Raw genomic sequence first — 14537 nt, 5'->3', positions numbered from 1 at the left:
GATAATCACCTTTCATCCCAAAGGAACTCCAGGACTGAGAGTTTGTGTTTGTGCATAGAGGTCCACGTGGGCCACTCATACAGAGGCTGTATGAGGGCTCCTTCAGAGTGCTACGAAACAATCGTACAACTTGTGTACTGGTCATTGGGGGGCATCCAGAGACTTTTACAATGGACTGCCTAAATCCAGCTCATCTTGCCCTTGATTGGCTCTTGCCACCAACCCCGATGCAAAGGCCTGAATGACTGTCCAAGAGCGGTGGACAATAATGGCACCAGAGGTAATAGTCTCCCATTGCTAGTTCTTGTGGGGGGGGGGGGGGCATGTAGCGGCTTAACTGAACTGGCTTGGGAGGTTCCAAGTTACGTATGACGTCTCAATGCGATTAAAATAATTTGGAACTTGCGGGCTTTAAAAAGCTGCGCATGACTGTTTGAGTAAATGACTTTTACTGAACTTCGACTTGACTACGTCTGATCATTTTCTCGTTCTTCACTTCGCACTGTGACACATTTGCTACAGAATTAACCTACCATGAGAGACCTTGTCAAAAGCTTCACTAAAGACAACATCCACTTGCTTATCCTCATCAATAATTGTCATCTCCTCAAAACTCAGTTCATAACACCTAACTTAATCCACACAAAGCCATCCTGACTATTCCTGATAAAAAATTCTTTCCATGATGTGATGAGATCCTATCCACAAGAATCTTTTATGATAATTTCCTGACCAATGATGCAAGATGCACAGCTCACCCAATTCTACTGCCCTTTTTAAACCAAGAGCTCCACAGCAGAGGTCATCTCCCAAAACTCCATTTGGCCCTTATTTGCTCCCATTTGATGCTGCTTGACCTGCTGAGTTCCTCCAGTAGATTTCAGCATCGGCCAAAGATTTCTCTCTCCCCATACAAGAACATACCAGAGGGCAGCAAAAATTCATCTAATTCCTCAGATTGCATACATTCTTTTTCAAGTATTCTTCAATAAAAAGATCTTATTGAACCATACAATACTGTTAGATGGCATAACAAGAAAAATGCAAGTTAATGTTTCCATGACTAGGATGTCAAGAACCAGGGGGGGGGACAATCTCAAAACAAGACATGGGCTATTTAAAACTAATTTCTTCATCTAGAGGAAAGAAAAGTTATCCTGGAGGTTCCAGCATTGTGGATATTCAAAACAGAAATCAGAATATTAAAGGTATCAAGAGATATGATGCTGGGGTAGAAAATCAACAGGAAAGTAAAAGAACAGCCACAATTTATTCAGTGGCACCACTTGAAGTCAAACAACATTTACCTGCTGCTATTTCTTCTGATCTTATGACCATATGCATGCAAAACATTTTCAAATTCCCAATGTTATCAGCAAACCACTGGTTAATTATTGAAGAGTCATATAATGAATTCTAATTCCTTTTGAAAATAGCTTTTAAATATGCATCAACATTTGTCCAGTTTAAATTCAATCTTCACTTTTATTTTACATGCTCCCAAATTTCCTATCATCTCAAATTTAACTTGAGAACTGCAATCAGACCTTCACAAATATCATTCAAGCCAGGAACTACGACCTTATTCAATATCAACTGCCACGAGGAGTAAATCTAACAGAGATTTAGGCCTTAATATTTCAGCATACATAAAAATTCAAGAACCACTTAACAGCTGCAACATGAGCTCTGGAAGTAGCCATTCCTTGTGGCCAGCCAGTTCAAGAAAAGCAAATTCAGCAAAATGGCCATCCAAAAAGGCAAAATAGAGCACAATAAAATCTTGGTATCTGGAATTCAAGCAAACGGGAAAAAAAAGGGAAAGTAAATTTTAAAATTAAAATAAATAAGAATAAAATAATAGGTTAAAAATGCATACTTTTAAAATTGTAAAAGCAAATGTTCTTTGAAGTAACATATACTAGTGACAATGGGAGCAAATATTCAGCCAGTGGAGTGCCTTGGTCGTGCTTTGCTCATAGCAGGTGTTTGAATAAAGTTGTGTGAAACCGCAATGGCATCACCCAGGATGAAGAGCTGGTTGATGCTGCTTAGATGGGTGACTCTCCAAAAGTGTCTCCTTATCCCTGCTTAGATGCAGCGACAGTTAAATGTTTTCAAAGAATGTGACTGAAAATAAAGTAAAATGCTTTAAGGTTTATATATTCATGCAGGGGAAGTTTGTTCAGTCTAAGTATAGAATTTTTGTCTTTTGCCTTTTCAACTTTTATTCTTAATGGAGATGTATTAGTTATGCATTGTGAGAGTGAGTCTCAAACAACTGGAAAATACACATCCACCATCTATCAATCCCCATAGGTGCCAGATACCAGAGGTACTTTGCACAACCCAGGAACTATAAATACTGGGACTGGTCTATTTCATAAGGGGAAAATACTTAAAAGGAGCCTTATTTCAGTCTTCCAGTTTGGACATTGTGCAGTAATTCCCATCAATTATGGTGCAAAGATGGCCTGACTGTTGTGTCCTTCCATATGTTTTGGGATGTTCTTCACTTGTCCTAGGCAAAAGCCTGGCTATTAGAGAGATGCCCCTCTCATGCCAGAGAGCCATCATAGACCTGCTGCTAAAGAAGGTTGGAGATGTGGATAGTGTGGAAGGTTGCCATAGGTTACAAGAGGATGTGGTTCCGTTATTTAAAAAGGGTTAAAGGAGGAAGCCTGGCAACTATCGGCCTGTAAGTTTGACGTCCGTGGTAGGTAAATTAATGGAGAAAATTCTTAGAGATAGTACTTATAAACATCTGGATAGACAGGGTCTGATCAGGAGCACTCAACATGGATTTGTGGGAGGAAGGTCATGTTTGACCAATCTGATTGAATTTTTTGAAGAGGTGACTAGGAATGTGGATGAGGGTAGCGCAGTGGATGTTGTCTATATGGACTTCAGTAAGGCCTTCGATAAGGTACCACATGGAAGGTTAGTTAGGAAGGTGCAGTCTTTAGGTATAAATTTTAAGATAGTCAAATGGATTGAACATTGGCTGAAAGGAAGAGGCCAGAGAGTGGTAGTGGATAATTGTCTGTCAGGTTGGAGGCCGGTGACCAGTGGTGTGCCTCAAGGATCTGTATTGGGCCCATTGTTGTTCGTTATATACATTAATGATCTAGATGATGGGGTGGTGAATTGGATTAGTAAATATGCAGACGATACTAAGATAGGTGGAATAGTGGATAATGAAGAAGGTTTTCAAGGATTGCAGAGGGATTTGGGCTGCTTAGAAAAGTGGGCTGAAAAATGGCAGATGGAATTTAATGCTGATAAGTGTGAGGTGCTTCATTTTGGTAAGAAGAATCAGAACAGGACATATGTGGTAAATGGGAGAGCATTGAGGAATAAATACAGAAGAGCAGAAAGATTTAGGAGTAACGGTACATCGTTCCCTGAAGGTAGAAACTCACGTGAATAGGGTGGTGAAGAAGGCTTTTAGTATGCTGGCCTTTATCAATCATTGCATGGAATATAGGAGTTTGGAGGTGATGTTGAGATTGTATAAGACGTTGGTGCGGCCTAATTTGGAGTTCTGTGTGCAGTTCTGGTCGCCTAATTATAGGAAGGATATAAACAGAGTGGAGAGAGTGCAGAGAAGGTTTACCAGAATGTTGCCTGGGTTTAAGCATCTGGAGTATGGGGAGAGATTGGACAGATTGGGTCTTTATTCTTTGGAGCGTAGAAGGTTGAAAGGGGATTTGATAGAAGTATTTAAGATTATGAAAGGGATAGACAGAATGGATGTGGATAGACTATTTCCGTTAAGAGGAGGAAAGTTTAAAACAAGAGGACATGAGTTAAGAATTAAGGGGCAGAGGTTTAGAGGTAACATGAGGGAGAACTTCTTGACTCAGAGAGTGGTAGCTGTGTGGAATGATCTTCCGGGAGAAATAGTGGCGGCGGAGTCAATTGTATTATTTAAGAAAAGGTTGGACAGGTATATGGATGAGAAGAAGATGGAGGGTTATGGGCATTGTGCAGGGAGGTGGGACTAGAAAGGGGTGTTTGGTTCGGTGCGGACTAGAAGGGCCTAATGGCCTGTTTCCGTGCTGTAATTGTTATGTTATAGACAGGAAGCAAAGTTGGGCAGAGAAGTGGCAGATGGAGTTCAATCCTGATAAGTGTGAAGTGATGCATTTTAAAAAATAAACCTTGAAAACAAAGTACATGGTCAATGGCAGGATTCTTAACAGTGTGGAAGAAGAGGAACCTTGTGTTTTTAAATTGCCGCATAGGTTGATAGTGTAGTTCAGAAGCCTTAAGCCTTACTGTTCTTCATTAGTTTGGGGATTAAGTTAATGGTGCAGCTCTACAAAACTCTGGATGGACCACACTTGGTTGCCGCATTACAGGAAGGATGTGGAACCTTTTGAGAGGATACAGATTTACCAGTATATTGCGTGGATTGAAGAACATGTTTTATGAGGCAAGGTTAACAGAACTAGGGCTTATCTTTTTGGAGCGAAGAAAGATGACTTCAAAGAGGTCTTGATGATTACAGGAGCAAAGATAGGGTTGATAGTCAGCACCTTTTTTCCAGGGAAAAAGTAGCAAATACCAGAGGACATCTGTTTAAGGTGAAATGAGGAAAGTGTAGGGGAGACATCAGGGGTAAGCAGTTTTTTTTTTAAATAACAGAGTTGTGGGTGCCTGGAGTGCATTGCCAGGGGTGGTAGTGAAGGCTGGTACAATAGGGCCATTTAAAAGACTCAGGCACAAGGTTGCAAGAAAAGTAGAGGGCTATGGCTGTGACGTAGGGAAGGTTTAGATTGTTGAGTAAGTTTATAATCGGTCGGCAAAACATCATGAACTGAATGCCTGTACTGTAATGTTCTATATGTTAAAACTTGAGTTAGTTGTTCAGGAACTATTCCTTCATTAAGAATCATCAAAACTTGCTTTTGGGGAAGAATTCCGAGTTTCCATTTTGTTGTTGCATAAAAGTAAATTCAAATACTTTAGTTTGGCTTATTGAACAATAATGGATAAATAGGAAATGTTTAATGGTTATATGCTGAAGAAGATTGAAAAGAGGGTTGGTGCGAGAACACAGCCTTGCTTCACGCCATTGTTAATGGAGAAGGGTTCAGAGAGCTCATTGCTGTATCTGACCCGACCTTGTTGGTTTTCGTGCAGTTGGATAATCATGTTGAGGAACTTTGGGGGACATCCGATGCACTCTTGTATTTGCCAAAGTCCTTTCCTGCTCACGGTGTCGAAGGCTTTGGTGAGGTCAACAAAGGTGATGTAGAGTCCTTTGTTTTGTTCTCTGCACTTTTCTTGGAGCTGTCTGATGGCAAAGACCATGTCAGTAGTTCCTCTGTTTGCGCGAAAGCCGCACTGTGATTCTGGGAGAATATTCTCGGCGACACTAGGTATTATTCTATTTAGTAGAATCCTAGCGAAGATTTTGCCTGCAATGGAGAGCAACGTGATTCCCCTGTAGTTTGAGCAGTCTGATTTCTCGCCTTTCTTTTTGTACAGGGTGATGATGGTGGCATCACGAAGATCCTGAGGCAGTTTACCTTGGTCCCAACAAAGCTTGAAAAATTCATGCAGTTTGGCATGCAGAGTTTTGCCGCCAGCCTTCCAGACTTCTGGGGGGATTCCATCCATACCTGCTGCTTTGCCACTTTTCAGTTGTTCGATTGCCTTATATGTCTCATCCAGGGTGGGAACCTTATCCAGCTCTAGCCTTAGGGGCTGTTGAGGGAGCTGGAGCAGGGCGGAATCTTGGACTGAGCGGTTGGCACTGAAAAGAGATTGGAAGTGTTCTGACCATTGGTTGAGGATGGAGATCTTGTCGCTGAGGAGGACTTTGCCGTCTGAGCTGCGCAGCGGGCTTTGGACTTGGGGTGAGGGGCCGTACACAGCCTTTAGAGCCTCGTAGAAACCCCTGAAGTCGCCAATGTCCGCGCTGAGCTGGGTTCGTTTGGTGAGGCTAGTCCACTACTCATTTTGGATCTCCCGGAGTTTGTGCAGAAGATGGCTGCATGCGCGACGGAAGGCTCGTTTCTTCTCTGGACAGGACGGCTTTGTAAGGTGAGCCTGGTGGGCAGCTCGCTTCTTTGCCAGCAGCTCCTGGATTTCCTGGCTGTTTTCGTCAAACCAGTCCTTGTTTTTCCTGGAGGAGAAGCCCAGTACCTCTTCAGTGGATTGCAGTATGGTAGTCTTCAACTGATCCCAGAAGGTTTCAGGGGACGGGTCCGTGAGGCGGGTTGCATCGTAGAGCTTTGCTTTGAGGTTTGCCTGGAAGTTTCCTCTCGCTTCGTCTGACTGCAGGTTTCCAACACTGAACCTCTTTCTGGGGGCTTTATTGTTCCTGGGCTTTGGCTTGAAGTGAAGGTTGAGCTTGCAGCGTGGCATTCCACGCTAGGCATGACCCTGGTGTGGAGCACATCTGAACCAAGCCATGAAAGACCCCAACAATGAAGACGCTGTTTACATCCGGTACCGCACGGATGGCAGTCTCTTCAATCTGAGGCGCCTGCAAGCTCACACCAAGACACAAGAGAAACTTGTCCGTGAACTACTCTTTGCAGACGATGCCGCTTTAGTTGCCCATTCAGAGTCAGCTCTTCAGCGCTTGACGTCCTGCTTTGCGGAAACTGCCAAAATGTTTGGCCTGGAAGTCAGCCTGAAGAAAACTGAGGTCCTCCATCAGCCAGCTCCCCACCATGACTACCAGCCCCCCCACATCTCCATCGGGCACACAAAACTCAAAACGGTCAACCAGTTTACCTATCTCGGCTGCACCATTTCATCAGATGCAAGGATCGACAATGAGATAGACAACAGACTCGCCAAGGCAAATAGCGCCTTTGGAAGACTACACAAAAGAGTCTGGAAAAACAACCAACTGAAAAACCTCACAAAGATAAGCGTATACAGAGCCGTTGTCATACCCACACTCCTGTTCGGCTCCGAATCATGGGTCCTCTACCGGCACCACCTACGGCTCCTAGAACGCTTCCACCAGCGTTGTCTCCGCTCCATCTTCAACATCCATTGGAGCGCTTACATCCCTAACGTCGAAGTACTCGAGATGGCAGAGGTCGACAGCATCGAGTCCACGCTGCTGAAGATCCAGCTGCGCTGGATGGGTCACGTCTCCAGAATGGAGGACCATCGCCTTCCCAAGATCGTATTATATGGCGAGCTCTCCACTGGCCACCGTGACAGAGGTGCACCAAAGAAAAGGTACAAGGACTGCCTAAAGAAATCTCTTGGTGCCTGCCACATTGACCACCGCCAGTGGGCTGATAACACCTCAAACCGTGCATCTTGGCGCCTCACAGTTCGGCGGGCAGCAACCTCCTTTGAAGAAGACCGCAGAGCCCACCTCACTGACAAAAGGCAAAGGAGGAAAAACCCAACACCCAACCCCAACCCACCAATTTTCCCCTGCAACCGCTGCAATCGTGTCTGCCTGTCCCGCATCGGACTTGTCAGCCACAAACGAGCATGCAGCTGACGTGGACTTTTTACCCCCTCCATAAATCTTCATCCGCGAAGCCAAGCCAAAGAAAAGAAGAATGGTTATATGGTTTATTTTTATCTCTGATCTATGCAAAATCATGGTGAATGATCAAACACATACCATTAAATATGAGAGAGAGAGAGACACACACACAGAATGTGTGGACTTCCACAAATGCTGCCTTACCCGTTGACAATTTTACCATTTTCTGTTTGCATTTTAGATTTCCAGCATCTGCCGCATTGTTTCTGCAGATCAGAAGTGGTGGATGAACGGCAAAACAGATTTAACCACCCCGCTTCCCAAAAACACATCCATGACTCACTTGAAACACAGATGTTTTCAGAGATTCAGAGACCTCCTGTTCCTGTCACAATCATCAGGCAAGTTTCAAGGTCAAATCTTCAGACAACATATTAATTCTGATCCCAAGCAAAGCAAGGACCCACCAGTCATAAATACATGCTGTTCAGAAGCACAAATGAGCGGTGCAAATTAGTTTGGATAGAAAAAAAATGTGAACAAGAGACAGAACTGATTGCTGATGGTGGAATCAGAAAGAAAAATGAGCTGCTGGAGGAACTCAGCAGGTCAGGCAGCATCTGTAGGGGAAGGTGGGAAGGTCAAGACCCCGCATCAAGACTAGACCAGGTCACGTTACATCTCAGATAAGTAATAAAAATAGATTTGGCAGCTTGGACTACCAAGATGTGCTGCTGTGCATTGCAAATTAACTCAAAACTTGGGGAGAGGGGTGGACAGAAATCACCTTCTCTAGTTCTGAACATTTAAAGAATATTGAAGAGAAGCCAAAAAACACCTGAAGAAGCATTTATAGGAACAAAATCAACAGCAGGAGTCAGCCATGGACCATCATGGTTGATGGACCATCCACCATTCAATAAGATCACGGTTGATTTGGCTGTGGACTCAGCTTCACCCACCTGGCTTTTCCCCATAACCCTTAGTTCTCCTTTTGTACAAAAACCTACCTGTGTCTTAAATATATTTAATGAGGCAGCCTCTCCTGCTTCCTTGAACAGAGAATTGCACAGATTTACCACTATTTGGGAAAAGACAATAGACAATAGGAGCTGGAGTAGGCCCTTCGGCCCGTCGAGCCAGCACCGCCATTTTACAGATCATGGCTGATCACTACCATCAGTACCCCTTTCCAGCCTTATCCTCATAACCCTGAACTCCTTTGCCCACTCGAGTCTTATCTAACTCTCTTTTGAACATAATCAGCGAATCTGCCTCTACCACCCTCTGTGGCAGAGCATTCCACAGATTCACACTTCTCTGGGTAAAAAAATGTTTTCTCATCTCCGTCCTAAAGGGCCTACCCTGTATTCTTAAACTATGCCCTCTCGTCCTCGTCTCCCCCATCATTGGGAACAAGTAATCCGACTTCACCCTGTCTATCCCCCTGATGATTTTGTATACCTCAATCATGTCCCCCCTCATCCTTCTAAACTCCATCGGATACAAGTCCAGTTTTTCTAGCCTTTCAGCATATGTCAACCCCGCCATCCCTGGAACTAACCTTGTAAATCTGCGCTGCACACCCTCTATAGCTAGTATGTCCTTCCTCAAAATTGGAGACCAGAACTGGACGCAATACTCCAGGTGGGGTCTCACCAGGGCCCTGTACAACTGCAGAAGGGCATCTCTGTTCCTATACTCCAATCCCCTCTTTATGAAAGCCAACATGCCATTTGCCTTTTTCACAGCTTTCTGAACCTGCATGTTAGTCTTCAGTGACCGGTGAACAAGTACACCCAGATCCATTTGCACCTCCCCACTCCCTAGCTTGTCTCCATTTAAATAATACTCAGCTTTCCTATTATTGCCCCCAAAATGGATAACCTCACATTTGCTCACATTGAACGTCATCTTCCATTCAGCAGCCCACTCCCCCAACCTGTCCAAGTCCCTCTGCATTTTCCTGACATCCTCCTCACACCGCACACCGCCACCCAGTTTAGTTTAGCAGTTCTTCTTCATCTCCATCTCACTCCCTCACCCCCCGCAAATAATGAAGCTACATTCCCCTAGTTCTAGACTCTCCAACCAGTGGAAACAAGTCACCTACCTCTTGTTCATCTTTCCCTTCATCATTCTGTGTTTCTACAAGATCACCTCTCATTCTGCATTCCAGCAAGTACAGTCCTAGGCAACACGATCTCTCCTTATAAGTGAATCTCCTCTGCACCGCCTCTAAAACCAGTTCATCTTTTCTCAAGTAAGGAGACCTGAACTCCACTCAGTACTCCAGATGCAGTCTCATTAGTACCTGGTATAGTTGCAGCAAAACCTCCTTGCTCTTCTAATCAATCCCTGCTGCACCTGCAAACCAACCTTTTCGTATTCATGAACAAGGTCCCTCTGCACAAAAGTATGCTGCAATTTTTCACCACTTAAATAATAATCTATTCTTCTACTTTTCCTTCTAAAGTGGTTGACCTGACATTTACCAACACTGCATTCTATCAGGCACCCAATGAACCTATCTATCTCTCTGCAGACTCTCCACATCCTCTGCAATTTGCTTTTCCCATTCAATTTGTCGTCAGCAAATTTTGATAAACAGTGCTCAGTCCCTTCCTCCAAATCATCAACATATTTCGTTAAAAGTTGTGGGCTTAGCACTGAATTCTGCAGCTCTCTGCTCACCACTGATTGCCAAACAGAGAAACACCCATATTATCCCAATTCTCTGCCTTCCATTGTTAAGCCATGCCTATATATTACCCCAACCTCCAGATGTCATTATCTTGTGGACAAGTCTTGTACACAGCACCTTATCAAATGCCTGCTGGAAATTCAAGTACACAACATCCACCTATATCCACTGATCTCATTAGATCCTCAAAGAATTCTAGTAAATTTGTCAAACAAGACCTGCCCTTCCCAAATCCAAGCCAAGTCTATCTGATGGAACATTTTCTGTCCCGACGTCTCACTATTTTTCCCTTAATGATAGCTTCAGACATTTTCCCAACTTCAGACATCAAGCTAACTGGCTTTTAGATACCTACCTTTTGGCGACATCCTTCTTTAAACAGAGGCATAACAATCATGGTCTTCACATACACCAGGACCTGCCCAGAGCCGAGTGATTCTTTTGTAAATCCTTCTAAAGTTTTCAACTGCAAGGTTGACTGAGCTAGGGCTTTTCTCTTTGGAGCAACAAAGGATGAGAGGTAACTTAATAAGATAATGAAAGGCTTCGAAAGGGTGGACAGCAAGCTTTTCCCATGGCGACAATAGCAATAACCCAAAGACATTTGTTTAAGGTAACTGGAGGAAAGCTGAGGGGACACATCAGAGGTTAAGTTTTTTTTTAAATATCGAGTATACACAGAGTGGTGGGTGCCCAGAATTCATTGTCAGGGATGGTGGTGGAGGCTGTTACAAAGCAACATTTAAAAGACTCTTTGATAGGCACATGGATATAGGAACAAATAGTAGGCTATGGGTGTGAGGTAGGGAAAAATTAGCATTGAGTCATGGGCTATAATACACATCTTTGCTGGAATACTCAGTAAACAGATGAAAATTTATATTTATCCTTCAAATATAACAAGGACAGGCTCAAATTCATTTTTTCCAAAGGCTAACCTCAACATATGGAACTCCTTATTCAAACAGTAATTCTCAGACCATGACTTTCATTCATTAATTCAAACAGAGGCTGATTTCTACTTTCCTAATACCTATAATTGTTTCAAAAACTAAAAAAAAATCCACTTTCATAAACACGTGTATTTTTGAACATGTATAGATGCTGTAAAGGTTGTACTAAATTACAACAGTAGAGCTGAAAAGTCACAAAAATAACTTCAAAAGATACACGACACAAGATTTGGTAAGAATTTAGTAAAAATACTAAACAAAACCCGCACCCCAAAACACACACTGAATGCTCCTTCCAGCAGACCCTTCCTCAACCCACCTCCAACCACAAACCTCGTCTCTTACACCCACCGGCCCTCTCTTCGTCAACCTGACCTCCCAATCAGAAACCCCACCCCAATGACCACCTCCAATCAGAACCCCCACCCCAATGTCCGCCTCCAATCAGAACCCCCACCCCAATGTCCGCCTCCAATCAGAACCCCCACCCCAATATCCGCCTCCAATCAGAACCCCCACCCCAATGTCTGCCTCCAATCAGAACCCCCACCCCAATGTCCGCCTCCAATCAGAACCCCCACCCCAATGACCGCCTCCAATCAGAACCCCCACCCCAATGTCCACCTCCAATCAGAACCCCCACCCCAATGACCGCCTCCAATCAGAACCCCCACCCCAATATCCGCCTCCAATCAGAACCCCCACCCCAATGTCTGCCTCCAATCAGAACCCCCACCCCAATGTCCGCCTCCAATCAGAACCCCCACCCCAATGACCGTCTCCAATCAGAACCCCCACCCCAATGTCCGCCTCCAATCAGAATCCCCACCCCAATGTCCGCCTCCAATCAGAATCCCCACCCCAATGACCGTCTCCAATCAGAACCCCCACCCCAATGTCCGCCTCCAATCAGAAACCCCACCCCAATGTCCGCCTCTAATCAGAACCCCCACCCCAATGACCGCCTCCAATCAGAACCCTCCCCAGCCCCCCCCCCCGTCCGATCGAACGCCCCTCTCTACCCCCGATCGGATCCCCCCTTTCCCCTCTCAACCCCACTCCCCCCATCGAGCCCCCCCCCTCTACCTTCCCCCCTCTCTGGACCCCCCCCAATTGGATCCCCCTTTCTACTCCTACCTTCCCCCCTCTCTGATTGGACGCCCCCCTCCTCTCTGGACGCCCCCCCTCCTCTCTGGACGCCCCCCCTCCTCTCTGGACGCCCCCCCTCCTCTCTGGACGCCCCCCCTCCTCTCTGGACGCCCCCCCTCCTCTCTGGACGCCCCCCCTCCTCTCTGGACGCCCCCCCTCCTCTCTGGACGCCCCCCCTCCTCTCTGGACGCCCCCCCTCCTCTCTGGACGCCCCCCCTCCTCTCTGGACGCCCCCCCTCCTCTCTGGACGCCCCCCCTCCTCTCTGGACGCCCCCCCTCCTCTCTGGACGCCCCCCCTCCTCTCTGGACGCCCCCCCTCCTCTCTGGACGCCCCCCCTCCTCTCTGGACGCCCCCCCTCCTCTCTGGACGCCCCCCCTCCTCTCTGGACGCCCCCCCCTCCTCTCTGGACGCCCCCCCTCCTCTCTGGACGCCCCCCCTCCTCTCTGGACGCCCCCCTCCTCTCTGGACGCCCCCCTCCTCTCTGGACGCCCCCCTCCTCTCTGGACGCCCCCCTCCTCTCTGGACGCCCCCCTCCTCTCTGGACGCCCCCCTCCTCTCTGGACGCCCCCCTCCTCTCTGGACGCCCCCCTCCTCTCTGGACGCCCCCCTCCTCTCTGGACGCCCCCCTCCTCTCTGGACGCCCCCTCCTCTCTGGACGCCCCCCTCCTCTCTGGACCCCCCCTCCTCTCTTGGAATCCCCCCTCCTCTCGGAATCCCCCCTCCTCTCTTGGAATCCCCCCTCCTCTCTGGACGCCCCCCTCCTCTCTGGACGCCCCCCTCCTCTCTGGACGCCCCCCTCCTCTCTGGACGCCCCCCTCCTCTCTGGACGCCCCCCTCCTCTCTGGACGCCCCCCTCCTCTCTGGACCCCCCCTCCTCTCTGGACGCCCCCCTCCTCTCTGGACCCCCCCTCCTCTCTGGACCCCCCCTCCTCTCTTGGACCCCCCCTCCTCTCTTGGAGACCCCCCCTCCTGTCTTGGAATCCCCCCTCCTCTCTTGGACCCCCCCTCCTCTCTTGGAGACCCCCCCTCCTCTCTTGGAATCCCCCCTCCTCTCTTGGAATCCCCCCTCCTCTCTTGGAATCCCCCCTCCTCTCTTGGAATCCCCCCTCCTCTCTTGGAATCCCCCCTCCTCTCTTGGAATCCCCCCTCCTCTCTTGGAATCCCCCCTCCTCTCTTGGAATCCCCCCTCCTCTCTTGGAATCCCCCCTCCTCTCTTGGAATCCCCCCTCCTCTCTTGGAATCCCCCCTCCTCTCTTGGAATCCCCCCTCCTCTCTTGGAATCCCCCCTCCTCTCTTGGAATCCCCCCTCCTCTCTTGGAATCCCCCCTCCTCTCTTGGAATCCCCCCTCCTCTCTTGGAATCCCCCCTCCTCTCTGGACGCCCCCTCCTCTCTTGGATCCCCCCTCCTCTCTTGGACCCCCCCTCCTCTCTTGGAATCCCCCCTCCTCTCTTGGAATCCCCCCTCCTCTCTTGGAATCCCCCCTCCTCTCTTGGAATCCCCCCTCCTCTCTTGGAATCCCCCCTCCTCTCTGGACGCCCCCTCCTCTCTTGGATCCCCCCTCCTCTCTTGGACCCCCCCTCCTCTCTTGGAATCCCCCCTCCTCTCTTGGAATCCCCCCTCCTCTCTGGACCCCCCCTGGATGCCAGGTGTCCCCGCCGGCCGGACCCCACTTCCTCACCTCATGGTCGCAGCTTCCCGGCGACTCCGCTCCGTGTCCCCGCCGGCCGCTCTCTCCGCGCCGAGGGGACGGTCGGCAGGGTCAATGCGGGCAACTCGCCGAGCCCGGGACGGGACGGGTCGGGACGGTGGGGGTCAGCGCCTCCAGACCCTCCGGCCGCCGCCGCCGATGCTCCACATCGCCTTCCCAACTTGGAAGAATGAAGGGCCAACCGTCGCCCCGCGCGCGCCCGCCCGCCCGCCGGAAGCGGGTTACCTGCCGCCGCCGCCGCCAATCACACACCGCAAACCCAGGCTGGTCGCAGCCTTCTCCCCACCCCATTCCCACCCCCTGTCAATCAAACCGGCCCCATTGACCAATCAGCTTCCCGGTCAAGTCCCCTCCGAACGTCAATCAACCTGCCAAGACTTTCCTGACTGCAGTGCCCTCTCGTGGCCGTACAGGGGAAACTGCGGGTTCCATCCGCACGTTGTTGCTCCACAAAGACGAGTGGTGAAACCTCTCTGCATTGACTCACGCAGCATCCCTGCAAAGCAGGGACTCGTCATAGAGCCCTGCAGCCTCACGCGGGGCCCCA

At 48.3% G+C, this 14537-nt stretch overlaps 1 protein-coding gene across 3 annotated transcripts in view; it reads right to left on the bottom strand.

The window, feature by feature from the left end:
- Nucleotides 1–14237, bottom strand: part of enah (ENAH actin regulator) — a 314323-nt gene extending 300086 nt beyond the window's left edge. The window contains exon 1 of one of the 3 annotated variants that reach the window (XM_069887965.1): nucleotides 13961–14237. Coding sequence is in view for 1 of the 3 variants with exons in the window: in XM_069887966.1 (XP_069744067.1) it covers nucleotides 13961–13965 (5 nt within the window). In the remaining 2 variants the exon portion in view is untranslated. The remainder of the gene's footprint in view (nucleotides 1–13960) is intronic. The other 2 variants (XM_069887966.1, XM_069887970.1) reach the window with 2 other exon arrangements.
- Nucleotides 14238–14537: the final 300 nt, after the last annotated feature.

The sequence above is a fragment of the Narcine bancroftii genome, chromosome 6, assembly GCF_036971445.1.
Source record: "Narcine bancroftii isolate sNarBan1 chromosome 6, sNarBan1.hap1, whole genome shotgun sequence".
Taxonomy (NCBI): Eukaryota; Metazoa; Chordata; class Chondrichthyes; order Torpediniformes; family Narcinidae; genus Narcine; species Narcine bancroftii.
The sequence above is the reverse complement of the archived record's forward strand: the minus strand, read 5'-3'. Positions and strand labels throughout refer to the sequence as shown.